Source organism: Geotrypetes seraphini, chromosome 3 (assembly GCF_902459505.1).
Source record: "Geotrypetes seraphini chromosome 3, aGeoSer1.1, whole genome shotgun sequence".
In the NCBI taxonomy this organism is placed as follows: Eukaryota; Metazoa; Chordata; class Amphibia; order Gymnophiona; family Dermophiidae; genus Geotrypetes; species Geotrypetes seraphini.
In genome coordinates, this window is record NC_047086.1 from 173,050,013 (window position 1) to 173,077,950 (window position 27,938).

General features: G+C 43.9%; 1 protein-coding gene across 2 annotated transcripts in view; it reads right to left on the minus strand.

Moving 5' to 3' along the window:
- The window catches only part of AHI1 (Abelson helper integration site 1), a 468,789-nt gene that overhangs the window by 101,161 nt on the left and 339,690 nt on the right, over positions 1-27,938 (minus strand). For both annotated transcript variants that reach the window (XM_033938898.1, XM_033938899.1), the window contains exon 20: positions 22,494-22,552. In XM_033938898.1, the coding sequence (XP_033794789.1) occupies positions 22,494-22,552 (59 nt within the window). The remainder of the gene's footprint in view (positions 1-22,493; positions 22,553-27,938) is intronic.

A 27,938-nucleotide genomic window follows, 5' to 3' on the forward strand; every position in this document is an offset into this window, starting at 1 on the left:
CAGGCTGGAAAGAGAAGCATAGAGAATCGGGTATTTGAAATCCACATAACTGGTCCTTTCTGCTTCACCATTACCCACAATGTGCACTGCTGCCACCAGATCCAACTGGAAATGTTACAAGCCTGCTCTTCCCTACCCAGCAGTCACCATCTTTCATTGCATTACTTTTAGCAATAATAAATATTATATACTGTATAAGGGATTTTTTTGTTCAGCCATGAATTGTACTGTTTAGTGTGTCATGGATGTAATCATCATCTGTCAGGTGCGTCAGGATGGAAGAAAGTTTGAGTCACTGCAATAAGGGGATGATTCTACAAAGTGGGTGCTAACATGTATATGCTGATCACATGTGTAAATGTTTAGAATAGTGGGGAATGCAAGAGAGGCAGAAGATCTGCAATAGTGGGTATATATTGAAGGAACTAAGACCAGTAGTGGGCAGACTTGCACAGTCTGTGTCCTGTATATGGATATTCGTTGAGGATGGGCTGGGGAGGGATTCGATAGCTAGGATGGTTTAGATGGGCTGGAGTGAGCTTTGACAGAGACTCCAGTAGATAGAACTTAAGCATACTACCGGGCAGAGCTCTGAGTTTCTGATCTAGAAATATCTAAGAAAAAGGACCATTTAAATCAAATGATTAATTTATAGAGCGTGTATGGTTGGGCAGACTGGATGGACCATTTGGGTCTTTATCTGCTATCATTTACTATGTTATGTTAACAGAAGTACAGGAGCAGACCAATAAATATAAAGAGTAAATGCAAGGACTCTAATTCAAAATCATATATATCTGCATTTTAAAACATTTCTTAAGGTTTCTAATAGCTCATCAGAGGAGATGTTTAGAAAATATCCAGTGCCTTAAGATTTGATTTCCTCCTGCTCCTTTGGGCTTCAGCTCAATCAGAAACAGCCTCTGTTGGGTTAAAGTGCCACAAACCTTCAATTGCAATTATATGTGTTCTTGTTCAGGTGGGCAGTCCACTGCTAGATTATTTTTTAAATTGAATTCCTTCACTAGTGTTCATTAGGACGCCTGACACAGGCATATGTTTTGCTGAAACATGGCCGTGTTGAGTCTTTTGATATCATGAACTTGTATTGACAATAAAGACTTTCTTTCTGCTCCATTTCCTGGTCTTCTTTGGATTCATCCCTCTACTTTTTGTTTGAGCTGTTTATTGGCTTGGAGTGATACTCATCATTCTTTGCTGTTCATCAAATATACAAATAATACATATGTAAACTACTTTGACTGCAAACATAGAAAGGTGGTGTATTAAATCCCATCCCCTTTCCCTTATTTCCTCATTTAAAATGATTCTTGTTTATTTCTCTTTCTCCCTCCAGAAACCCTGCTTAATTTTGATGACCCATTTTGAAACACAATAGCTTAGGGTCTTTTGCCTGTATAAAACTGGGCAAACTACAATTAATTTAAAGGGAAACGCATATGAGTTGTAAAACTTTAAAAAAAAAAAAAAAGGTTATTCATGCAGGTGTTACCCAGCCTTTGACTTGCAAAAATGTTCCTCCTCATTATGGCATTTCCTATATACTTTATCTCTCTCTCCCACAATTAACTATTAACCAAGTCTTTACACCTGCCTTACTCCCACTGATAGTGATCTCTCACTCTGATTACCCTCAGGTAGATGCTCTACTTATTAACCCCTTCCTGTCTCTGTACCCTAACCCGTTCTCATGCAGAGCTGCTTGAGTGTGGTCTGCATGTTCTATTGAACACAGTGTAGCAGGAAAGAAGAGCATGAAACACCTGTGACATTGGCACATATAAATATATTCTCAGCATTTCAATTCTTCAGCAGAATGAGCAGGTGCATATGTTCAATTTTTTGGGACTTTCTCACTGTTCTCTTTTTTAACTGAATTCTAATATATTTTTCCTGTGTAAAGCACCAGAATGGATCAACTTTTTGGGCACTGTTGAAAATCCATTTAAGTTATCATCATGATGGATTAAATAATATAGCTTTCCCTAACTAAGGGGTCTATTTACTAGAGTATTACAAAGGAACATTAGCATGCTGGAGGGGTTAGCGCCCACGACTTTTAATCACGTGCTGGCCAAAAAAACTACCGCCTGCTTAAGGCAGGCATTAGCAGCTAGCGTGGCCGGCAGTTTAACACGTGCGGCTTGATAAAAGGAACCCTAAATGTGGAAAAGGCAAAAGTGATGCTGTTAAATTATGACTTACCAGATTTTCCTACATCGGTTAGGTTTAAAGATGTTGAAATTCATTTTGTGATGAAAAACATTGGGGGTTATATTAGATCTAGTCCGTAAAATGAAGGAATACATCTCTTATGTAATAAAGAAAATCTTTTTCAAACTTAGGGCTTTAAAGTCCTTGAAACATGCGCTGATGACTACTCATTTTTGACTTCTTGTACAATCATCTTACCACATTTTAACTCTTATTAATGGGTGTACCTAGGAAATATTTGAAATCTTTACAGGTTACTCAGAATACTGTTGCTTGTGTTATTATCAGTGAAGTTTCGAGACTTGAACACATTACTCCTGTCCTGAAGTCTCTCCACTGGTTCAAAGAAGAGCGACCAAGATGCTAAAGGGGATGGAACTCCTCTCGTATGAGTAATGTGACCATTTATTTTTTTCATCAAAACGGGACATCTATTAATATTCCTAATCCAGCCCTAGCCCTACCACCAGCCCCGCCCCCAATTTCTTCCATTCATTTTCATGTACATACAATATCTTATTAATTCATAAAGGTAAACATAAAATATATTAAAAAACACAAAGCACACTGTACACAGAGAAAATGTTAATTATCATTTACGAGTTTCAGGTTTTTTTTTTTCCAAAGATGTCAAGGCAGATTACTTTAAAATATGCAATGTCACCTCAGTAACTATAGAAAAATAGACAAATATAGTGTAAAATACAGACAGCAGATATAAATTCTCAAAACAGACACATTTTGATCACTAAATTGAAAATAAAATCATTTTTCCTACCTTTGTTGTCTGGTGATTTCATGAGTCTCTTGGTTGCACTTCCTTCTGACTGTGCATCCAATCTTTCTTTCTTTTGCATCCAACATTTCTTTCACAATCCAGCCCCATCCCCTTTGGGTCCAGGTCTCGCTCTCTTTTCCCTCTATTACCCTCCACAGATCCAGTGTCAGTTCTCCTTTGTACCTTTGTTCCAGGTCTCCCTCTCTCTCCCTCTGTGTCTGAACCTCCCATAATCCTGCATCTGTCTCCTGTCTTTCCCCTTTCATCCAGGCCTTTCTCTCTGTAGTCTTTCTAATCTGCTTACAACCCCCCCCTTTCTCTCCCTCTTTTTCTCCTTCTTTCCTTCCTCCCTCACAGCAGATTTTAGCATATTTCTCTCCTCCTTTTCTCCCCTCAGATCTGTCTTCTTCTTCTTTTCTTCCTCTCAGGTCTGGTAGCTGTCTTCTCCCCTTCCCCCCTGCTCTAGCATCTCTCTCTCCACTCCCTTCCTCCTGTTCTTCCCTGGTCTTCCTTCTCAATTTATTTTCTGCCTCTGTCTAAATTATTTTTTACTATTCAGTCCTCAATTTCCCTCTTTCACTGTGTCTACCTATAGCTTGCCACCTCTTTCCCTCACCCCTTCCAGTATCTAACTCTATCCTCGTCCCTCAATCCAGCATGTGCCCATTTTTCTTTCTCCTCCCCCCTTCCTTCCAGCATCTGCTCCTCCTCTCCCTCACACTTCCATTCAGTGGCTGTCCCTCCTCTCCCCACTTCCATTCAGTGTCTGTCTCCCTCTATCTACCTCTTTCATCTACTGTTCACCCTCTGTCTTGCCCCTTCCATTCACTGCCCTCTCTGCCTTTTCCATCCAGTGTCCGCCCTCTCTCTCTCTTCCATATGACATCTTCCCTCTTTCTATGCTCCTTCCATAAACTATCTGTCCTGTGCCCCTTCTCTCCTTTGTACATGATTGATTTCAGCTCTGCCACATCTCCATTTTTCTCTGTCACCACCCCATCCCCTATGCTTTGGCATCTCTCTCTTCTCCTTTCTTTCCTTCCCACCTCACAGTCTGGCATCATCCCTTCCCTGATTCCCTGGCATCTCTCTCCTTTCCTTTTCTTCCATCTTTCCATCCCCCTCCATGCGCTGGCATCTCCTCCTTCCTTTTCCCTTGGTCTGGCATACCTTCCTCCTTCCCTCCATGCCCTGGCTTCTCTTCTTCCCTCCAAGACATGGCCTCTCCTTTCATTCCCTCCCTCATCTTCCTTCTCCCTCCAGTTGGGTACAGCAACAGCTCCGTACTTCCCCACACCTGCTCCCCCCCAAATTGCCGATGCTTTGGTTCCTCTTCTTCCTTCCTCCCTCCCTCGCCTCAGCGGGACCCTGCGGCACCATCAACTCTCACTCCCTCTAACGTCGGCCCTGCAGCTCTGGACTTCCCCACACCTGCTCCCCCCCGGATTGCTATTATTTTAAATGTTATGGCGGCGCTGTATCCATCAGAGGAGACTTCTGCCGTCGGCCTGCCCTGGAACTCTTCCTGCAACAGGAAGTCGCTGTTGCAGGAAGAGTTCCGGGGCAGGCCGGCAGCAGAAGTCTCCTCTGATGGATACAGCGCCGCCATAACATTTAAAATAATAGCAATCCGGGGGGGGGGGGGAGCAAGTGTGGGGAAGTAGACCAAGGGAAAAGGAAGGAGGAGATGTCAGACCAAGGGAAAAGGAAGGAGGAGATGCCAGAGCATGGAGGCGGGCGGCTGCTGCAGGAAGAGTTCTGGGGCAGGCCGAGGTTAGAAGTCTCCTCTGATGGATACAGTGCCGCGGCTGCCATAACATTTAAAATAATAGCGATCCGGAGGGGGGGGAGCAGGTGTGGGGAAGTCCGGAGCTGCAGGGCCGGCGTTAAGAGGGAGTGAGAACAGGGCAACTAAGAGTGCGGGTCCAACGTCACCTTTAAAATGGGGGGGAGGACGGGATTTTTTTTTTTTGAAGCGACGGTAGGCAGCAACAGCGGGGGCTGGCCCGGGGGGGCGGGGGGCAGGATTCGACTTCAGTGATAGTGGGAGGGGAAGCGATCGCCTGTCCTGTTATCCCCACGGACATCTTCCGGACACTATCCTTGAAAACAGGACATTTCGGTGTCCCAAAGCTGTGCGTGGGGACAACTGGACAGGGGATCTAAAAAGGGGACTGTCCCGTTCAAAACGGGACGAATGGTCACCTTACGTATGAGGAAAGACTAAAATGGTTAGGGCTCTTCAGCTTGGAAAAGAGATGGTTGAGGGGAGATATAATTGAAGTCTACAAAATCCTGAGTGCAGTAAAATGTGTACAAGTGGATTGATTTTTCACTCTGTCAAAATTACAAAGACTAGGGGACATTCGATGAAGTTACAGGGAAATACTTTTAAAACCAATTGGAGGAAATTTTTTTTCATTCAGAGAATAGTTAAGTTCTGTAACGCGTTGCCAGAGGATGTGGTAAGAGTGAATAGCATAGCTGGTTTTAAGAAAGGTTTGGACAAGTTCCTGGAGGAAAAGTCCATAGTCTGTTATTGAAGAAGACATGAGGGAAGCCACTGCTTGCCCTGGACCAATAGCATGGAATATTGCTACATCTTCCATTTTGGTCAGGTACTAGTGACCTGGATTGGCCACTGTGAGAATGGGCTACTGGGTTTAATGGACCATTGGTCTGACTCAGTAAGGCTATTCTTATGTACCTATTGAGTACCATATTTGTTACAAATTTTTATTTCTTATATTTAAGGCTTTGATTGATAAAGTGTCTCCAGTTTTGGCAGCAACCTTGCATTTTTTTTTTTCAAATAATAACTTTATTGAGAATATCCAAACAAGATAACAAGCCAATCTTCACACAAGTATAACACAGAGGTGAGGGTGCCCATGGTTTCTTTGGTGCAACCGCCCATATTCACAAGCAAAAGCTTAAACAGTCATAGCAACCCACCCTCCAACCTCCCTCCACCCCATCCCCCCTCCCTCATATAATGTGAACATTTCCAGTTGAAAAATTATCGCTAAGAGCGAACAAAATGATCCATTCTACGATTCCTCAAAGCAGTCAACTTGTACAGTGCATACCAATCAACCAACTTTTGCACCAAGTCTCACGTGAGCACCCTCAGAGACCACCAAGTGCTGCTAACACTATTCAAGCCACAGTAAAGAAAATTTTACAGAAATCCACTTCGCCCTCCTCCCATGCAGGATCATATTGATGCAGAAATACAATGCTGGATTGGGCTACATTTCTCCCCACAATGTGAGAATACCAGTCAAAAACATTGTTCCAATACTCCCGAATCACCGCACACTTCCATCACATATGGAACTAGGTCCCCTCAGCCCCACAACCCCGCCATCAATATCCTATTCTCGCATCCTTTATTTTTGCTAACCTCACTGAAGTATAGTACCAGTGGAAAAGGGTCTTAAACCCATTTTCCACCTGTAAAGTAGCAAGGCCCAGAGAAGCAGTATGACCCCGGACCTGGTCCCAGGCCTGCAGAGTTAGTGGCTGTCCCAAGTCCCGTTTCCAGGCCATCATATAAGCCTCCCCTCTAGCATTCAAACATTTATAGATGGCTGAGATATTGCCCTTGGATAGGGAGAGTCCTAACAATGCTTCAAATCCAATTTTTCCCACTCCCAACTCCCTCTAGATTCTAGAGGTCTGAATGTAATGTTTGACCTGCAAATAGGGGTAAAGATTCCGGGAACCCATGCCAAAGCATGCCTGTAGCTCCCTGAATGACTTAACTCCACCCTCCCCTGGCTCAAAACTTGCTCCACACATACTAGCCCATCTTTCCTACCTAGCAAAAATATCAGGGTCTCTACCCGGATCAAACTCAGAGTTGAAACGTAAAGGAGTGAACCACGAATGTCGCTTCCCATGCAACAATACCTAACGGGTATCCCTCCACACCCATAATGTTACTTTAATCGCCGGAGATTCCCCAAAAGAATTTCCATCTCCAGGACGCCATGGGAGGTGCAGCAGAGGAGGGCCATTCACCCCAGCCTGTAAAATGTCAACCCACTGTTTAGGCTTCTGGGCCTGGCATTCCAACATGGCCCAGAGCTGTACCGTCTGATAATATCTAAGGAGTACTGGAACTGCTAGCCCCCCTTCCTTCTTACTACAACATATGACCCGGCATCTCACCCTAGGCAGGCGCTGCGCCCAAATAAAAGTTAGGAAGCAATGCTGCAACTTAATAAGAGCTAGAATCTCCACCCATATGGGGTGTTCAATATATTTATTAACGACCTAGAGGCAGGAACAAAATGTGAGGTTATTAAATTTGTGGATGACACCAAATTATACAGCAGGGTTGAAAGCAAGGAGGACTGCAAAAATCTCCAAAAGGATCTGACAGCGCTGGAAGAGTGGGCCAAAAAGTGGCAAATGAGCTTCAACATAGGGAAATGCAAGGTCATGCATGTAGGGAAAAAGAACCCGATGTTCACTTACAAAATGGGGGGATCACCGCTAGGGGTGAGTAACCTTGAAAGAGACCTGGGAGTGATGGTAGACACATCATTGAAGGCGTCGGCGCAGTGCGCCACAGCCTCAAGGAAGGCAAACAGAATGTTGGGCATCATTAAGAAGGGTATCACGACCAGGACGAAGGAAGTCATCCTGCCACTGTATCGTGCAATGGTGCGCCCGCACCTGGAGTACTGTGTCCAGTATTGGTCGCCGTACCTCAAGAAGGACATGGCGGTACTTGAGAGAGTCCAGAGAAGAGCAACTAAGCTAATAAAGGGTATGGAAGACCTCTCATATACTGACAGACTGAAGAAGCTGGGGCTTTTCTCCCTGGAAAAGCGGAGACTTAGAGGAGACATGATAGAAACCTTCAAGATCATGAAGGGCATAGAAAGAGTAGACAGAGACAGATTTTTCAAATTACGGGGAACCACAAGTACAAGGGGGCACTCGGAGAAGTTGAAAGGGGACAGGTTTAGAACAAACGCTAGGAAGTTCTTTTTCACCCAGAGAGTGGTGGATACATGGAACGTGCTTCCGGAGGCTGTGATAGGCCGAAGCACGTTGCAGGGCTTCAAAGAAGGTTTGGATAGGTTCCTAGAGGACAAAGGGATTGAGGGGTACAAATAGGAGTAGAGGAAGGTTATAGGGATAGGAGTGAGAGGCAATCTATAGGAATAGTCGGGTCCACTGATCAGGCAAATGGGCGGGAGCGGACCGCTGGGCAGGATGGACCTCTGGTCTGCCTCAGCGGAGGCAACTTCTTATGTTCTTCTTATGTTCTTATGAGTCTGAAAAAGAAAGAGAAGCTGGGACAGGATCATCATCTGAATAATTTCAATGTGGCTGATTCAAGAAAAACAGAGATTTACTGACCCACCAAAAAGTTAAAGCAGCTCTCAGAACTCCCACCCTCTCCGGGGGTAAGTTAATGTTCAAAATTTCTGACTTAATCATGCTGGCCTGAAACCCAGAGAGTCGCACATACCCAGCCAATTCTTCACTGACTGCAGAAAACGACTACTCAGGCTGAGTCAGGGTAAACAGATCATCGGCAAAAAGGCTGAGTTTACAATCCTGTCCCCAAACATCCACCCCCCGGATACGAACATCGTCATGCACCCTCTGAGCAAACAAAATCGGTGAAAGTGGGCATCCTTGCCTGGTCCCCCGGAATAGTTGAAAGGGCTGAGAATACCTGCCATTCACCTTAACACAGCACATATGCTTTTTATAAAGAGTTCTAATCCAGTCCAACATGTGATTTCCTAGGCCAACCCGCTTCAGAGTCAAACAGAAAAGTCAGGAGACCCTGTCAAATGCCTTTTCAGCATCAACCGGGAGAAACAGGGTTTCCTGGCCAGAACCCAAAGTGTGATCCCTCAAGTTAAGGACCCTCTGGATTTTGTCACCAACCTGTCTCCATGCAAAAATCCCCTGATTGGTCTGGGTGGATGAGTCTTGAGATCCAGCTCATAAGTCTATTTACCAAAATCCAGGTGAAGATTTTTGTATCTACTCCCAGGAGCGAGATAGGCCGATAGGAGGCTCATGATCGAGGATCCTTGCTCTCTTTAGGAATCTTTGTGACCCCTACAAGTCGCATGAAATACAGAAAAGGGACACCCCCCCTCCAAGGAATTAAGCAAGGCCACTAAAGGCGGCATAAGGGCTTCCTGAAACAGTTTATAAAATTTGACCAAGAACATATCAAGGCCCAGGGACTTCCTAGTCATCATGGATTTCAGCGCCTGCCGAGCTTCGATGAGTGTAACCGGTCGGTTCAGGAATTGAGCTTTCAACTCGGGGAGAAGCCCCAACTGAGCACCCTCCAAATATGCATCTATCTTTTCCGCCCGCACATCGCCTTCCTCAGAATAAAGATCCCTATAAAATTGCATGAAACAGTCTCCAATCTCAGAACTCTTATGAGGATAGCCCCCAACAGGGGAAATAAGCGCCAAAATGTTATTCTGAGCCTGGTGAGCTTTCAACCAAAGAGCAACAAGTCGACTAGATTTATTGTTATATTCAAAATATTTCTGCTTCAAAAGTTGTAGATTAAATTGCATCCATTCCACTTCATATGCTCTCCGTGCCTCCTGAAATTGGGTATCTACATGCTTTCCAGTCTGATGGTAAAGATGGGTCAACTTCTGTGTCCTCTGCCTCTTCCTATGAGTCACCACTGAGATGAGATGGCCCTACAGGGTGGCCTCAAACTCTCCCAAACAGCTTCCAAGGAAGCCTCACCACTTCCATTAATGTCCAGATATTTCTGTATATGAGACTGTACATAGGCCACCGCCCCCAGGTCATCCAATAAGTGAGCCCAGGATTCTCCCCCAATAGATCCAGCACCAGCCCCCGCATTGGCTACCCTTCTAAGCAAATCTGTCTTAACAAAAAGATAATCAATCCGAGAGTAGGAATTATGCAGAGGCACAAAATACATAAAGTCACACTCCTGAGGATTCAACCTTCTCCAGCCATCTATCACATTAAGCACCTTAAGGAAGTCTCGCAGTGCCTTCTGATCTGGAGCCCCATAATCCACAGCCCCACCCGAGTTGTCAAGGCACAGATTGTTCACCCTCTCCGAGGTGAAGAGAACCAGAGGGCACTCGCTAAAGTTAAAAGGGAATAGATTCCTTACAAACGTAAGGAAGTTCTTCTTCACCCAGAGAGTGGTAGAAATCTAGAATGCTCTTCCAGAGACTGTTATAGGGGAAAGTACCCTTCAGGGATTCAAGAAAATGTTGGATAAGTTCCTGTTGGAACAGAATATATGCAGGTAACGTTAGTCTCAAATAGAGCACTGGTCTTTGATCTAAGGGTGATACAGTAGCGAGATCTGGAAACAGTGGAGGGGACCCACAAGAAGATGAGTCCGGTGCAAGCCTACGCTAGGAGGAGAGAAAAAGGATGGGAACGAAGGACATGGACCTACGGCTGGAGAGATGGACATACACCAGGGACACGGACCTGCGGCTGGAGAGTCAAGAGAAGATAGAGGACAGCAATCGTCGTGGGGGACTCTATCATCAGACAAGTCGACAGCCACATAGTGGGAGGAAGACCAGATCGACTGGTGACCTGCCTACCGGGAGCCAAGGTTGAAGATATAGTGAGCCGCATCGACAAGATCATCGACAGTGTGGAAGAAGAAGATACGGTGGTGATGATCCATGTGGGGACGAACAACATAAGCAGCAGGAACTACAACAGAGAAGTACTGAAGGACCAGTTCTGGATGCTAGGAAGGAAGCTGAAGACCAGAACGCAGAGGATAGCATTCTCAGAGATCCTGCCAGTACCCAGGGCCAACGAGAAGAGGCAGATGGAGCTGCAAGCAGTCAACGCATGGAAGCGGAACTGGTGCGAGGAAGGATTCCACTTTGTGTGCAACTGGACGATGTTCTGGGGAAAGAGCAAGCTGTACAGGAAGGACAGACTCCACCTCAGCAGAGACGGATCGAGGTTACTTGCAAGCAACATCAAGAGAGAAGTTGAAAAGTTTTTAAACTAGGAAGAAGGGGAAAGCCAACAGTCGATGGTTCGGGAACCGGTATACCCAGAGGATATTGTACAGGAAGATAGAGGGGAAGACTCACCGGAGGATACCATGCAGGAAGATATAGGGGAAGACTCACCAGATCACAGGCAAGACAGAACGACAGGGACACAAGAAGGAAGAAAATGCAAGAAGGGAACAGGCCACAAACTCAAGTGTATATACACGAACGCAAGGAGCCTAAGGAATAAGATGGGTGAATTAGAAGCAATGGCACAAAAAGATAACATTGACATCATTGGAATCACAGAAACATGGTGGACTGAGGAAAACGTCTGGGACACTGTAATACCGGGATACAAGCTAAACCGCAGAGTGGCTCAAAAAGGTGGAGGCATTGCCATATACGGCAAAGAGGGAATTGAATCTACTAGAGAGAACACGCCACAATTGACGGATAAGTTAGAGTCTCTATGGGTCAAACTTCCGGGAATAAATGGACTGGAAACGAAGATCGGCATCTACTACCAACCCCCAGGGCTGTCCGAAGAAATTGATGGAGAAATGATGGACGAGATTAAACGCAACTGTAAGGGAGGCAACGCAGTTACCATGGGTGACTTCAACTATCCGGGGATAGACTGGAACCTAGGCACCTCCGGATGCTGTATGCTGTAGGCGATTGCTTCCTGGAACAACTTGTCAAGGAAAATAACAAGAGGAAATGCAATTCTGGACTTAATTCTAAATGGACTGCGAGGACCAGCACAAGGTGTAGAAGTAGAATGGATGCTGGGAAACAGCGATCACAACATGATGCGCTTTGACCTGGACGCAGGGGCATAACATTGGTCCAGAACGACGGCCATGGCACTGAACTTCCGAAAAGGGAATTACGAAGGGATGAGTCTGATGGTGGGAAAGAAGATAAAGAAGAGGATAAGCACTGTAAAAATGCTAGAGCAAACTTGGTTCCTTTTTAAGGACACAGTCACCAAGGCACAAAATCTACATATACCACATATCAACAAAGGATCCAAGAGGAAAAAGAACAAAGAACCGTCATGGCTCAATGTAGAGGTGAAGGAAGCAATCAGAGACAAGAAAACTTCATTTGAGGAATGGAAAAGGTAAAAAATGGATGAAAACTGGAATAAACACAAACAACATCAACGCAGATGTCACAAGGTGGTAAAAGGGGCCAAAAGAGACTACGAAGAAAAAATAGCCAAGGAGGAGAAAAACTTCAAGCCGTTCTTTCGATACATTAAGGGGAAACGACCCGCGAAGGACGCGGTGGGGCCATTGGATGACCATGGAATAAAGGGAGTGCTAAAGGAAGATAAATAAATCGCTTTCAAACTGAACACATTTTTTGCGTCTGTATTTACCGAAGAGGATATACGCAACATACCGGAACCTATCAGGCTCTATGCTGGAAATGAAGACTGGAAACTGACAGGGCTGACGGTCAGTCTAGAAGAGGTACACAGGCAGATTGATAGGCTAAAGAGCGATAAATCCCCAGGACCGAATGGCATCCATCCGAGGGTCATCAAGGAACTGAAAGGGACTATAGTTGAACTGCTTCAACTAATAGCCAACCTGTCAATTGAATCGGGAAAGATTCCGGAAGACAGGAATGTGGCGAATGTTATGCCGATCTTCAAAAAGGGTTCGAGGGGAGATCCAGGAAACTACAGACCGGTGAGTCTGACCTCGGTATCAGGAAAGATGGTAGAGGCGCTGATAAAGGACTGCATCACTGATCACCTTGACGGTCACGGTCTAATGAGGACCAGCCAGCACGGTTTCAGCAAAGGCAGATCTTGCCTGATGAACTTGCTGCACTTCTTCGAGGGAGTAAACAGGTGGATAGACAAGGGCGACCCGGTCGACATTGTTTATCTGGATTTTCAGAAGGCATTCGACAAGGTTCCTCATGAACAACTACTTCGGAAGATTGCGAGTCATGGAATCAAGGGTGAAATACTCGCGTGGATTAAAAACTGGCTGGAGCATAGGAAACAGAGAGTGGGGATTAATGGACAATATTCGGACTGGAAAAGCGCCACCAGTGGGGTGCCGCAGAGCTCAGTGCTTGGATCCATGCTCTTCAACATCTTTATAAATGATCTGGACATTGGTACGACGAGTGAGATGATTAAATTTGCGAACGTTATTCAGAGTAGTGAAGACGCAGGGTAATTGTGAAGACCAGCAGCTTGACATAATCAAGCTTGAGAAATGGGCATCAACATGGCAAATGAGGTTCAACGAAGATAAGTGTAAAGTGATGCATGTTGGTAACAAAAATCTCATGCACGAATACAGGATGTCCAGGGCGGTACTTGGAGAGACCTCCCAGGAAAGAGACTTGGGAGTTCTGATCGACAAGTCGATGAAGCAGTATGTGCAATGTGCGGCAGCGGCGGCGAAAAGAGCGAACTGAATACTAGGAATGATTAAAAAGGGGATCACGAACAGATTAGAGAGGGTTATCATGCCACTGTACCGGGCAGTACATGAAGGAGGACACGGTACTACTCGAAAGGGTCTAGAGAAGAGCGACTAAAATGGTTAAGGGTATGGAGGAGTTGCCGTACAATGAGAGATTGGAGAAACTGAGCCTCTTCTCCCTTGAAAAGAGGAGACTGAGAGGGGACATGATCGAAACGTTCAAAATACTTAGTTGATAAAGACAGACTGTTCACCCTTTCCAAGGTAGGGAGAACGAGAAGGCACTCTCTAAAGTTGAAAGGGAATAGATTCCGTACAAACGTAAGGAAGTTCTTCTTCACCTAGAGAGTGGTGGAGAGCTGGATCGCTCTTCCGGAGTCTGTTGTAGGGGAAAACACCCTCCAGGGTTTCAAGACTAAGCTGGACAAGTTCCTGCTAAATTGAAATGTACGCAGGTGAGATTGGACTCATTTAGAGCACTGGTCTTTGACCTGAGGGCCACCACGTGAGCGGATTGCTGGGCAGGATGGACCACTGGTCTGACCCAGCAGCGGAAATTCTTATGTTCTATGTTCTTATTTGCTCAAGATCACAAGGTGCTGCAGTAGGTTTGAACCAGCCTCCTCTGGTTCTCAGCTCATTGCTTTATTAAGCTACTCCTCCATTACATTGGTTAAAACTTAAAATCAGAAGTCCTAATTACACTGTACAAAATAATAGATTTCTAGGACCTGAAAAGTTTAAGAAAAACAAAAAGGGGTCTATTGCATTTCTCTATTACTTATCCATAATTTAAGATAAGGATATGAATTTATATTATAATTAAATATACAATGCTTTCTATAGACATGTTAAAATTATCATACAATGTAATTGCAGGGTAGCGTTTGATGTAATCTCTATGCATAATATTTTTGTCTGTCTGATAGTGTTTTGCTGGCTCTGACTGCTAGGGGTCACTCCATGCTGCACTATGCATGTATTTTATTAAATTTATATGCTAGTGCTCCTTGTAAAGTACTCATAGCTCTGGAAATCACAGCTGTGGAGCCAGAGAAAAGCTGTGGAAGAGATATGCTGCCAGAAAAATGCCACCCATAGATTCATATGTAAGAAGGGGAACTACGATAGGAGGCTGAGCAGGGGATGTTAAATATGTTTGAGTAGGCCCAGGGGCAGAAAAATAAGCACCATGTTCAGAAAGGGTAAGCCAGGGGAGTCTGTTGAGGTCCTGATTATTTATTTAAAAAAATGTATAAACTGCTTAAAATCAAAGCGATGTACAAAATAACATGCAGCTTATAAAGACAAACCAAATGTACATCGAACAAAAAAATTAACATTAACAATATTAGACGAACGTTACATCTCATGTGGGCGGCACAGAGGTCTTCTGCCAAGATTGCCTTTTTGGCAATGGATGCGGAGAAGGCTTTCGATCAGGTTGACTGGGAGTTCTTGTGGGAAGTGATGACTCGGATGGGGTTGGGAGCTTCTTTTTTGGCCTGGGTGCAAGCCTTCTATGCGGCCCCCAGAGCCACAGTGCGTGCAAATGGGGTTTATAGCGAGTTTTTTTCCATAGGGAGAGGCACTAGACAGGGATGCCCTTTGTCTCCTCTGTTGTTTGCTCTCTCTATGGAACCTCTGGCCATTCGTATTAGGGAACATGGTGATTTATTAGGGGTGATGATTGGGGATATGGAACATCGATTAGCACTGTTTGCCGATGATGTGTTATTGTATGTCCGAGAACCGGAGGTCTCGTTACCTATTTTGGTGGATCTTTTGTTGGACTATGGGAGGGTTTCGGGGTTTACGGTGAATATGGATAAATCTGAACTGTTGAGTGTAAATTTAGGGGCTGAGGATCAGCGTAGATTAGCTGCCCGGTTTCCCTTTCGCTGGGCTCCTGGGGTTATCCGCTATTTGGGGATTCGTTTACCGGTTGATTTATCCCAATTGTATACAGCTAATTACGCTCGGATTATCCACCAAATCCGGACTGATATACAACGCTGGAATGGGTTTTGGTTGTCTTGGTGGGGTCGCATTGCAGTTTTAAAAATGAATATTTTACCCCGCTTGCTTTTTCTCTTTCAAACGTTACCGATTTCGGTTCCCAAATTGGTGTTGAAACAGTTGCACACTTTGTTCTTTCGGTTTATTTGGCAGGGGAGATCCCCTCGTATTTCCAGAGCTGCATTGTGGGCGGCCAGGGACAAAGGGGGGCGGGCGGTGCCGAATTTGTTCTGGTATTACCGGGCTGCTCAGCTGCGGCTCCTATTGGATTGGGAAATAGCGGACTTTAAATTGGCGGTACGCATGGAGCAGCATTTTGTGGGTCGTCCCTGCTTGAAACATTGGCTTTGGTCCTCGTCCATGGGGGTCCGGACGGTGGCGGTTCCGGGGAATCCGTTTTTGGACCATCTAGTGAAAGTGTGGTGTGTCACTCGAAAGCGTTGGGGGGGTGGGGTGGTCCCATCGGTGCTTGGTGCGATGCGGGAGGAGCCCATGTTCCCGGCCGGTGGGGAGAGTTCTGTTTTTGTGCGCTGGGCGCAGTTGGGGCTACACACCTTTAGGGATGTGCTTCAGAAGGGGGTCCTGGTGTCTTTTGAAACCTTCAGAATCAGTGCTGCCTTGCCCAAAGGAGATTTTCTAGCCTATTCTCAGATACGTCATTTTCTTCACTCCCAGAAGTGGGATCGGGAGCCTATTCAGTCTCTAGATCCCTTGGCTCACTTGTGGGTCACACTTAGGGGCCTTCCTAAACCGGTTTCTGTTCTTTACCAATATATTCGGGGCTCCTTTTCTTTCCCGGCTCTCTACCAGCGGGCTTGGGAGGTGGATCTAGGTTGTACCTTCTCGGTTGGGGAGTGGGCACTGATCACTACAGAAGTAGGCAAGGCATCCTCTTGTGCACTTATTAAGGAGAATGCCTATAAGGTGGTCGTTCGGTGGTACTACACGCCGGTGCGCCTGCACCGAATGTTCCCTGGTGCTTCAGTATTGTGTTGGAGATGTGGGTTGGCTTCGGGGACTTTTTTGCATATTTGGTGGGACTGCCCTATCCTACAGCCTTATTGGAGGAAGGTCGTGGGATGTTTATCACAATTGTTACAAATTTTATTGCCCTTTTCTCCACAGGGATGCTTGTTGGGCCTTTATAATGTGTGTTTATATTCCTGGCAAACCAAACTTCGACGCTGGGGTTTGGCGGCTGCCAAGTGCTTGATTGCTGCTCATTGGAAGCAGGAACTGGCACCTACTCAACTGGATTGGACTCTTAAGCTTCAATTTATTTATCAAATGGAACTGTCTATTGCAAAGCGTCATGGTTACTATTATACTTACACACGGACTTGGACACGAATCCTTGAAAAAATCGAATCTTTGTTTTAAGCTTCTTTCGGGGGGGGGGATGGTGGATGGGGGGACTCTCCTGCAGAACCAACAGGGAGTCCCTCTTTGTTAGTGGTAGTGCGGGGGGGTGGGGGGATATAGTGGAGTTAGGGTTACTGCTTTCTACTGGGGGATTGTTGGTAGGGGTGGGAGCACTCTTTGATGATTGTATTGTTGGGGGAGCATGATGAGACTTCTAGATCTCTGGTTGTGGTTTTGTATGCTTGTTTGCACCTCTGTTGTTTCTGCTATGCAATTTCTGGTGTGTATAATTTTATACTCAAAATCTTTTAATAAACATTTAATGATAAAAAAAAAAAAATTAACATTAACATATCAAACTTTATCACGCTGGAGTTCTTACTTCATCTTATGACATCACTACATTAACCCTTAGGGACCATGCAACGCCAGATTTATTCAGTGTTCAGTCTATACATATTACATAAATGTTTAGACGAACAGTTGAGTTTCAACTGTTTCCTGAAACATGTACAATGTCAACACAATCTCATAACTCTGGGAAGTGAAAATATCATATCATATCTCTTATTTTCTTGTGGTCTCCTCCACTGAATTTACCCTTCCAGCTGTGGTGTTGCGAGGGAGGGAGAGAGGCACCCAGGGCGGTGGTGCCAGCACTGTTGTGCCATGGGCTCCCTATTTTTCCCCGCTGCTTGAGCATCTCCCCCTGCATACCTCTTGAAATATTTGCTGGCATGAGCAGTATCCTCTACCTCCTTCTTGCGCCAGCCTTGGCTCCCTTCTTATGTCAGGTCCTGGCCCTGTGACCAGGGTTTATTGTATTGTATTTATTGAATCAGATATATGCTAGCACATAAGCACTAAGCAGTTTACAAAGCTAATAATATAATTGGCACATTAAAAAGTTACCCTTTCTGTCCCAAATGGGCTCACAATCTAAACTAAGGGTCTGTTTTACAAAGCTGCGCTAGCGGCTGCCATGCAGCAACAGCCCCGAAGCTCTTTAAATCTCTATGGGCTTCGGGGCTGTTACCATGCTGCAGCCACTAGCGCGGCTTTGTAAAACAGGCCCTAAGTGCCTGGGAGAAAAAAATAATGCTTGTATAAAAGATAAATTGAAAAGAGAAAGGAAAGAAGAACTCCCAGAGAAAACATATAATATAGCTACAAGGAACCCCAGTATCCAGGAAGGATGAAAATAAAGGTACATTTCAAAAAATAAAATAATGGACAACAAAATTAATATTGTCACAAACACCCCCTAGAGAGGTGTTGGAAAGTGACAATTCTCTTTGGACCTGGCATGTCCCCTACTACCAGGGGAATCTTCAGGGCTTGTAACTGACCCTAGGTGTCTGGCTGGGTTCTGGAAATACAGGTAAGTACTTGTTCCTTTTTTTTACTATCCACAAAACCAGTCTCAATCATGTAGTCAAAATCAAATAGCTTTAATTCAGACCAGCCACAAAGAATGGCATGCAGCATTCAAAATAATTCTTCAAACAGAATAAATATATATATTTGGCAAACAGCAGAAACGATAGACAAGGGCTTTTAAAGCAACTTCAGCCAAACACTGCAGCCAAAGATAGAGAGTTTTCAGTTCTTTGTATGAGGGCAAAACCCTGAGTCCTAACTGCAGTATATCACAGAAAAAGAAAGTTTGAAAAGCAAAACATCTTCACTGAACAATAAAGCTCTGGTTCAGCACTACAATTAAAGTTACTTTCTGGAAGCTAGAACTTCTGTTTTGTCAGTTATTCTCAAGCCTCTATTTTTATAGTAACATAGAAACATAGAATATGACGGCAGAAAAGGGCTATAGCCCATCAAGTCTGCCCACTCTAATGACCCACCCCCCTGTCTTTACTCCCTTAGAGATCCCACATGAATATCCCATTTTCTCTTAAAATCTGACACGCTGCTAGCCTCAATCACCTGCAGAGGTAGACTGTTCCAATGATCGACTACCCTTTCTGTGAAGAAGTATTTCCTGGAATCACCATGAAATTTCCCTCCCCTGATTTTCAGCGGATGCCCTCTGGTGGTCGAAGGACCTATAGGACAGAAGATATCATCTTCCACCTCGATACGGCCCGCAACATATTTGAACGTCTCAATCATGTCCCTCCTCTCTCTTCGTTCCTCTAGTGAGTACAGCTGCAATTTATTTAGCCTTTCTTCATACGTGAGATCCCTGAGCCCCGAGACCATCCTGGTGGGTCATTCGCTGAACCGACTCAATTCGCCGCACATCTTTCCGGTAGTGTGGTCTCCAGAATTGAACACAATACTCCAAATGAGGTCTCACCATGGATCTGTACAGTGGCATTATCATTTCAGGTCTCCTGCTGACAAAACCCCTACGGATACAACCCATCATTTGCCTTGCCTTGGAGGAAGCCTTCTCCACTTGATTGGCAGCCTTCATGTCATCACTAATGATCACCCCTAAATTACGTTCCGCCGTGGTCCTAGCCAAGGTCTCACCATTTAGTGTGTAAGTTCTGCATGGATTTCTCTTACCCAGGTGCATTACTTTACACTTTTTAGCATTAAAGCATAGCTGCCAAGTCGATGACCACTGGCAGAAGTCATTGCATACAAGAAATATATTTCAAGAGTAGAGAGCTTCTGTTGTTCTCTGGGGAACTCAGAGATAACCTAAAACAGCCAGGCTCCCTATAATTCTCTCAGGTTGCTGAAGCAACTATCAGCAGGAAGCTCAGCTGAACGGAGCTCTGCAATCACCAGCAGCAATAGCAAACACAGTGCATAATATTAGGAATTCAAAACGTTGATTTTTAAACAGTTTCCTTTTGTCTAAGCCTGAGAGGAGGCTCCGCTATTGAGCCGCGACGAACCTGCTGTGGGATCTTCCCCTACTTTGGAATGGGGAAGAGAAAGGGCACGACCCGTATTAACCCTCTGGCGGTGACGGGGACCCAGCAGCAGATGGTCCAGGCAACTTTGGCGGAGGCGTTCTCCTGCTCAGGCGCGTCCTACCTTGGGGGGGGGGGAGAACCTGGAGACCTCAGGCAACTCCGTGCAGGTAGAAGGGGCGTCTTAGAGCCCTGAGCAGCAGATGGTGCCACTTCAACCCGGAAGCGCACCGCTCGTGGGAGAGCTGGAGACATCGTTCCTGAGGATGGAGATGTCATTTTCCGGCTTGGGAGGGAGTACAGCTCGAGCCCTGGTAGAGGAGGGCGAGTCTGGAAAAGATCATCTACCCCACACCGGATTGAAGGTGAAAGGTGCTTTGGGAGGAGTCAGCTTGCAGTTTGGAGCGTTGGAGAGACCCGCAAAGATAGACATGGAGGCACTATGGCAAGCTATATCGGTGATGAATGCTAACCTTAAATTAGCTATTACTACTTTATCTGCTGACTATGGAACAGTCTTTTCCCAAGCTTGAGCAACAAGGAGTAGATATTGTTCAAATGAAAGAGAATTTAGTGAAACAGGAGACACAACTCTCCGAAATTGAACAAACAAACTTTGGTTTATTAAAAGAAAGGGTTTACATGGCAAGGAAAATGGAGAGTTTTGAAAATTAGCTGAGGAAGAATAATTTGAGACTTTTGAACTTTCCTAAATCTCCAGTCATCTCTCCTATGGAGATGGTTAGGAAATATTTTAGGGAAATATTATGTATCCCACCGGATAATTTACCTCCGATTGTACGAGTTAATTACTTGCAGTTAAAAAGTACTGTGAAGGCTTCTACTCCTATTGAAAATCAAGGAGATAAAAAGGGGGAATTAGATTTGACAACCTTCCTAGAGAGTTCACTGGAGGTGGTAACTGAGAGAAGAACTCTATTAGTTACTTTAGCTTTGGAAAATGACCGTGATTATGTTATGCATTTATATTTCCGTCATTTGAATGACCAGTTTTTGGGGCCAAAATTTGTTTATTTCCTGATATGGCTCAAAAGTCCCAGAAGCGGAGGAAGGAGTTCTTGGCATTAAGAACAAGAGTCCTGGCTTTGGGTGGAATATTTCAGCTAAAATTTCCTTTAAAATGTTTTATTACTTATCAAAATAAGAGTTACTTATTTTTTGAACCCAAACAGCTGCTGGAATTTATTGAATTGAGAGAAGGAAGAGCAATTGTGGCCAATAATATTTAGCTTGCTATACCAGCAGTAGGTAACACAGAGTTATGCCGCTTCTTAGTATTTTGTATTATTTTATTTGAATTATTTCTTGTTGATCTCCTCTAATATTGTGGACTAAATATCCAACAATTGTTTTTTTCCTGATTTTATGATTTCATTATTATGTTATATTGAGCTATTCAAGTTGTATGTATTTCGCTTGATTGAAATTTGAAAATTGAATAAAAAGAAAAAAAAAGAAAAAAAAAAAAGAATTGCAGCCTTTATAAATGGCAACAGTTTTACATTCAGGGTAACTTATAAACTCAGTTAAGAAAAACTCCCTGGCAAAAATGCAAAACTCAAAGTTGAAGAAAATCATACAGCACATTGTGCCTTGAGGAGAAACAACCAGCTTCACTACAAACACTCATTCAGTTGGTCTCCATTTGCTCTGGCAATGCTTCTGTGCTGGCACAATCCTCTAGGAATTCCATGCTCTCAAAACCTTCTGAAGCAAAAAAGTCTGAGGTGGGCAAATTTCTTTCCATCTCTTCCATGGGCCAGTCTGGGACACCAGAATTTGACCAGTCTGGGAAATGCTCCTGCCTTTCCTGAGTCTTCTTGAGCATGTCTGCCACGTCACTCTCCCCTTTCTGCTTCTTTCAGCCTTCCTTTAATCAGACCAAAGCCACTCCCCTTCAGCCTGTAGAGGGGAATGGGTTTTGGTTCAGCAACAGGCTGTGCAAGCTCCAGCTTTCCTTCTCTGCTCTACTTTAGCCTTAAAACAACAGGCATTTTAGCTTTGCCTGTCTTAGTTGGTTTACTGGTAGGTTTAAAATACTGCCTGCCTGCTCATAGTCAACCTGGCCATCTCCACCTTTGTTCTTACAGTAGGTACAAGGGAGGTCAGCCTCAAGCTGCTCAGTAGAGCTTACCTGGTCAGCTCTTCTGCACATGATATTACTGTTAGATCTAGGAGCAAAGCCTGTGCGGGCGCTGGGTTTGTCACAATATGTAATTATAAGTGACATCAGAAAGGAGCCAGGCTGTCACAAGCAGGAGGTGGAAGATGCTGCATGTGCCAGAGAAAATTTCAAGATGTACAAGGGGGTGGGGGGTGTAGACAGGATGAGAGAAGAACACACGCCCCCACCAAGATAGCACTCGGGACATTCTGCCCCTCCTTATTATGCCACTGCCTGCTAGTAAGGGGGTCAAGATTAAGGGGTAGTCCATTGTTGGAGTTGGGATTATGTAGACAATTCTAATTTTGTCTTGTTAGGTATGCATGTGCAGCACTGAATAACAGCTACAACTGCAAACCTGGATAGTCAATGCCATTAGCTGGATATGGTCTGGCATTGAAAATCTAGGTCTAATTTAGCCAGTGGTAGTCAGAGCTTAAAAAAACGCTGATCACTACCTGCTGAATATTGTCCTGTAAATGGTAAGTGTTCTATTATAAATAAGTGGTTTTCTAAATGTAGCATATTCTGGAAATAAATAGTCAGTTTTACCATCTGCAGTCTGACTGATGGCATTCGGCTAAAAGGTTGTCCAACTGGGCTGAAACTTCCTGTAGAAAAACAAAGACATTTTTTTTTTAATTTAGTCTTTTTAATTGAATTTTCAGATTTTACAAAATTCCATATTATAACAAGAAAAACACAACTAATATACATGGGCTTTCACAGTGGTACACTGCCAAGCAGCACACGCTAAATGCCGAGCTACTCATAGGAATAGAATGGGCGGCTCGGCACTTAGGCCCTCTTTTACTAAGGTGCACTAAGCATTTTAGCGCGCATTTAGCGTGTGTTAAATCAACGCGTGTGCTAACTGCTAACGCATCCATAGGATAATATGCATGCGTTAGTGTTTAGCGTGCGCTAAAAAGCATAGCGCACCTTAGTAAAAGATGGAGTTAGGGTGTGCTACTCAGCAGCACACCTTTGTAAAAAGACCCAAAAGAGAATCAACTTTAAATAATAAAAATGTGAAAACAGAAATAGGTGACATAATCCACATCACAGGGAAAAGCAACAACCAAAATCATCCAATATGAGTAAAAGGAAATCCAATTAGAAAAGAATTCAGTCACTTAACAGAAACTGACCTATTCTGAACAAAGCCAAACAGCCCCGGCCCCGGCGCCCTTTAAATATCTATGGGCTTCAGGGAAGCTACTTCAGTGGCCCATGCTACACAGCTTCGTAAAAGAGGTCTTTTATTATTTATTTGTATATATATTTAATTCATTTCCAACAAAGGAATTCTAGGCAATGTAGATCCAAAATTATAATAAAAATTTTAAAATATTCCAAACAATTATACAAAAGCTATGTACAATAACTAGAGTACTGAAATATACCAATACACCAAAATAATTATATCATAAAGAATCAAACAACATAAGTTGCAGTACTATAATTTAAATAAAATGACAAAATACTGACAAAATAATAAAATACGCAGACAAGAGAGCGGAAGCCTGAGAACAAGGCGGGGAGGAGAGGAGTTATTTTATAAAGATTTTTCCATGCATAAAATGACTTTTATAAAATTGCAAAGAAAAGGGGTAGTTTTATAAGGGGCATACATTGTAAATGGTAAAATATGCAAACATTTTAGGGGATATTCTATAAACAGCTCTGAAACATGATGGCCGATAAAGGCCGAATGGCCCATCCAGTCTGTCCATCCGCAGTAACCATCATCTCTTCCTCTCTTTGAGAGACCTCATGTGCCTATCCCATGGTTTCTTGAATTTAGACACAGTCTCTGTCTCCACCAACTCTTCTGGGGACTGTTTTATGCATCTACCATCCTTTCTATAAAAATGTATTTCTTTATATTATCCTGAGCCTATCACCTCTTAATTTCATTCTTTGCCCTCTCATTCTAGTTTCCTATCAAATAAGACTCGACTCAGGCGCATTTACGCCACTGCCTCTAGTTTAGGAAACCGTCTGGACACCCGGACAGTCCTTTAAAAAGAAGACATGTCTGAGTAAATCTGGACATCTGGTAACCCTTTCCCTGCCTCAACAAGAGACTTCTGTAATTCTTTTATAGTAATATTAGGTCTCACAGTGATCTTCCTCAGTGTTTTTAAACAATGGCTAATGACTTTGGAGGGAAGTCTAATGGAGAAATAGTCTTGGTGGTTACAACTATTTCTGCTTTACAGTGATGGATCTGGAACCGGAACCTTGAGAATATAACTATTGTCCCTCAAACGCCAAAGTTGTCACCTATTAAAAAGTCAGTGCTACAGCACAGCTGAAATTCAAATAATCAATCTACAATGCAAAATTAATTCAAAGAAAGTGACCAGTTACTTCATGCAGCATTTTTGTCAGTTTCTATATTTCTCACTACTTGCAGTATGTATGTGGACTAAAAACCAAAATGAATAGTATCTTTCAACTCAAAAAAAAAAAAAAAAAAAAAAGCATACAGATGATCTTCAAGGAAAGGTTTCCAGCAAATGCATGCACAATATTCTGGAAAATACAATCAGTTTTTCTCTTTCAAGTCATAACTGTGACCACAATAGCCACTATTTGCAGCTAGGTTTAATTTTACTCTTGATTTAGCACTTTTAGTATCTACAGAACAGTCATTTCCAAAGAACAGTACCAGGAAAATCAATGACATCACGGACTGCTAAAAATCTGAATAAAGTATATATTTGTAAAAAATGAAACTGTGGAAACCTCTACATCTTCTGCTTGCACTTGCAATGAAGCACGACTACCATCTAGTGCAATTCATTCAATCTATTCTGGAAAAAAGAAGTTCTACATAGGTTTAAGCAGGAGAAACACTGAAGACAATAATGCAATAACTAGCCATTTGGCACCAGGTCTGTATCAAAAAATAGCAAGATATTGTACGTACCAATGGCCAGCCAATATCAAATATGAGTTAGACTTCAACATAGTCATGAAAAGCCTGCTATGTGAACTAAGTAATCTCTCACTTTGAAAAATTAGACCAATAAAAATGTATCTTCTTATTTTCTTTTATTTCTATTACTATAATAAGAACCAACTAAGGCACAGGTAATGGCTTTTCACCTACTGTGTTTCCCCGAAAATAAGCCCTAGTTGAAGCACTGGATTTCCCTCCGCCCCTTCCATCTCTCCCTCCCCATGCCGACCGCAAGACCGACATACCATTACCTTCTTCCAAACGGTAGCAACGCAGCAGCAATCTAAATGCACTGCTTCGTTCCTTTTCTCACCGGGGCATTTCTCTGCCGCATCACTGATGATGTCATCAGCAAAGCCCCAGCAGTAGAAGGCCCAAAGCAGCCCATTTAGATTGCTGCTGTTTGGAAGAAGGTAATGGTATGTCGGTCTTGCGGTCGGTGTGGGGAGGGAGAGATGGAAGGGGAGGGTGAGCTGGAAAGTTCAGAGGGGGTTTGGCTGCGCGGTGGGGGGGAAGAGGAGAGGGGATAGGAAGATGCTGTGGGTTTGTGATTGGGCATTATTTCCACGAAAATAAGACCTAGTGGTTTTTTGGGCCCAAAATTAATATGACAGTGTCTTATTTTCAGGGAAACACGGTATATCAAAAAATACAAGCAGAAACTAAACATTTCTAGAGACAGAATTTTACTGGTTAAGGGCCATTCCGTGTCAACATATTCGTCCCAAGCCCCAAAAGGCCAGAGCAAAAGTTTGTTTGGGTCATGTAAAATTCAGCATACAAAGTTTCATCAAAATTCGTGCTGGTGAGGTGGGGAACCTCACCATCATGGATTTTGATTAAACTTTGTATGCTGAATTTTACATGACCCAAACAAACTTTTGCTCTGGCCTTTTGGGACTTGGGACAAATATTTTGATGAGAATATGGTATAAATATAGGTGTATTGGCAGTCTGGATGATCAAACACTTGGACGTATAGACAGACGATTTCCCCCCCCCAAAATATTTGGATGTACTTTTCGAGAATGGACACTTTGGTACTGCCCACTTTAGGTGACTAGCACCCTATGTCCACATGAGACTTAGATTTTTCTTTTTATTATGCCCCTCTACGCAACTGCTTATATTTGGAGAATGAATGAATATGATTTCTGAGGCTCTGAACCATTGTTTACTGTACATCCTATATGGGCTTAGATGTCTGCCAGTTTATTGATTCTTAATGTGAAGATGATGGAACTATCATGATTTAATATAAGAACATAAGCAATGCCTCTGCTGGGTCAGACCTGAGGTCCATCATGCCCAGCAGTCCATTCACGTGGCGGCCCAACAGGTCCAGGACCTGTGCAGTAATCCTCTATTTATACCCTTCTATCCCCTTTTCCAGCAGGAAATTGTCCAATCCTTTCTTAAACCCCAGTACTGTACTCTGCCCTATTACGCCCTCTGGAAGCGCATTCCAGGTGTCCACCACTCGTTGGGTAAAGAAGAACTTCCTAGCATTCGTTTTGAATCTGTCCCCTTTCAACTTTTCCGAATGCCCTCTTGTTCTTTTATTTTTCGAAAGTTTGAAGAATCTGTCCCTCTCTACGCCCTTCATGATCTTAAAAGTCTCTATCATATCCCCTCTAAGTCTCCTCTTCTCTAGGGAAAAGAGACCCAGTTTCTCCAATCTCTCAGCATATGAGAGGTTTTCCATCCCTTTTATCAGGCGTGTCGCTCTCCTCTGAACCCTCTTGAGTAACGCCATATCCTTCTTAAAGTACGGCGACCAATATTGGACGCAGTATTCCAGATGCGGGCGCACCATCGCCCGATACAACGGCAGGATAACTTCTTTTGTCTTAGTTGTAATACCCTTCTTGATTATACCTAGCATTCTATTTGCTTTCTTAGCGGCCGCTGCGCACTGTGCTGTCGGCTTCATTGTCATGTCCACCATTACCCCCAAGTCCCTTTCTTGGGTACTCTCATTCAATAACATCCCTCCCATTGTATAGTTGAACCTTGGGTTTCTGCTTCCCACATGCAATACTTTACATTTCTCAATGTTGAACTTCATCTGCCATCTCGCCGCCCATTCCCCTAGTTTGTTCAAGTCCCTTTGCAATTCTTCGCATTCCTCTTTAGTCCCAGCTCCACTAAATAGTTTTGTATTGTCCGCAAATTTTATTATCTCACACTTCATCCCTGTTTCTAGATCATTTATGAATATATTAAATAGCAACGGCCCGAGCACTGAGCCCTACGGAACGCCCTGCCACTCGTGGCCCTCATCCAGTCCGAGTAGTGGCCCTTCATTCCTACCCTCTGTTTCCTACCCACCAACCAGTTTCTGATCCATCTATGTACATCTCCGTCCACCCCATGGTTCTTCAGTTTCCGGAGTAGAAGCTCGTGAGGCACCTTGTCAAAGGCTTTTTGGAAATCAAGGTATATGATGCCTATGGGGTCTCCTCTGTCCATCCATTTTTTAATTCCTTCGAAGAAGTGCAATAAGTTAGTTAGGCATGATCTCCCCCTGCAGAAACCATGTTGGCTTGTTATCAGAAGTCCGTTTCTTTCCAAATGTTCATCGATGTTTTCTTTTATCAGTGCTTCTGCCATTTTTCCCGGAACCGAGGTCAGACTCATCGGTATGTAGTTTCCCGGGTCACCTCTTGATCCCTTTTTAAAGATGGGCGTGACGTTGGCTATCTTCCAGTCCTCCAGGATCACGCCTGTTTTCAGGGATAGGTTGCAAATTTGCTGCAGTAGTTCCGCTATCTCTTCTTTTAATTCCTTCAAAACCCTTGAATGGATTCCGTCCGGGCCCGGGGATTTGTCAGTTTTAAGTTTTTCTATCTGCCTGTGTACATCATCAAGGCTCACTTCCATGGATGTTAATTTTTCTGTTTGATTGTCACTGAAGAATTGCTCAGGTTCCGGTATGTTGGTTGTGTCTTCGTTTGTAAATACAGACGAAAAGAACATGTTAAATCTTTCCGCGACTTCCTTCTCCTCCTTCACCGCTCCCTTCC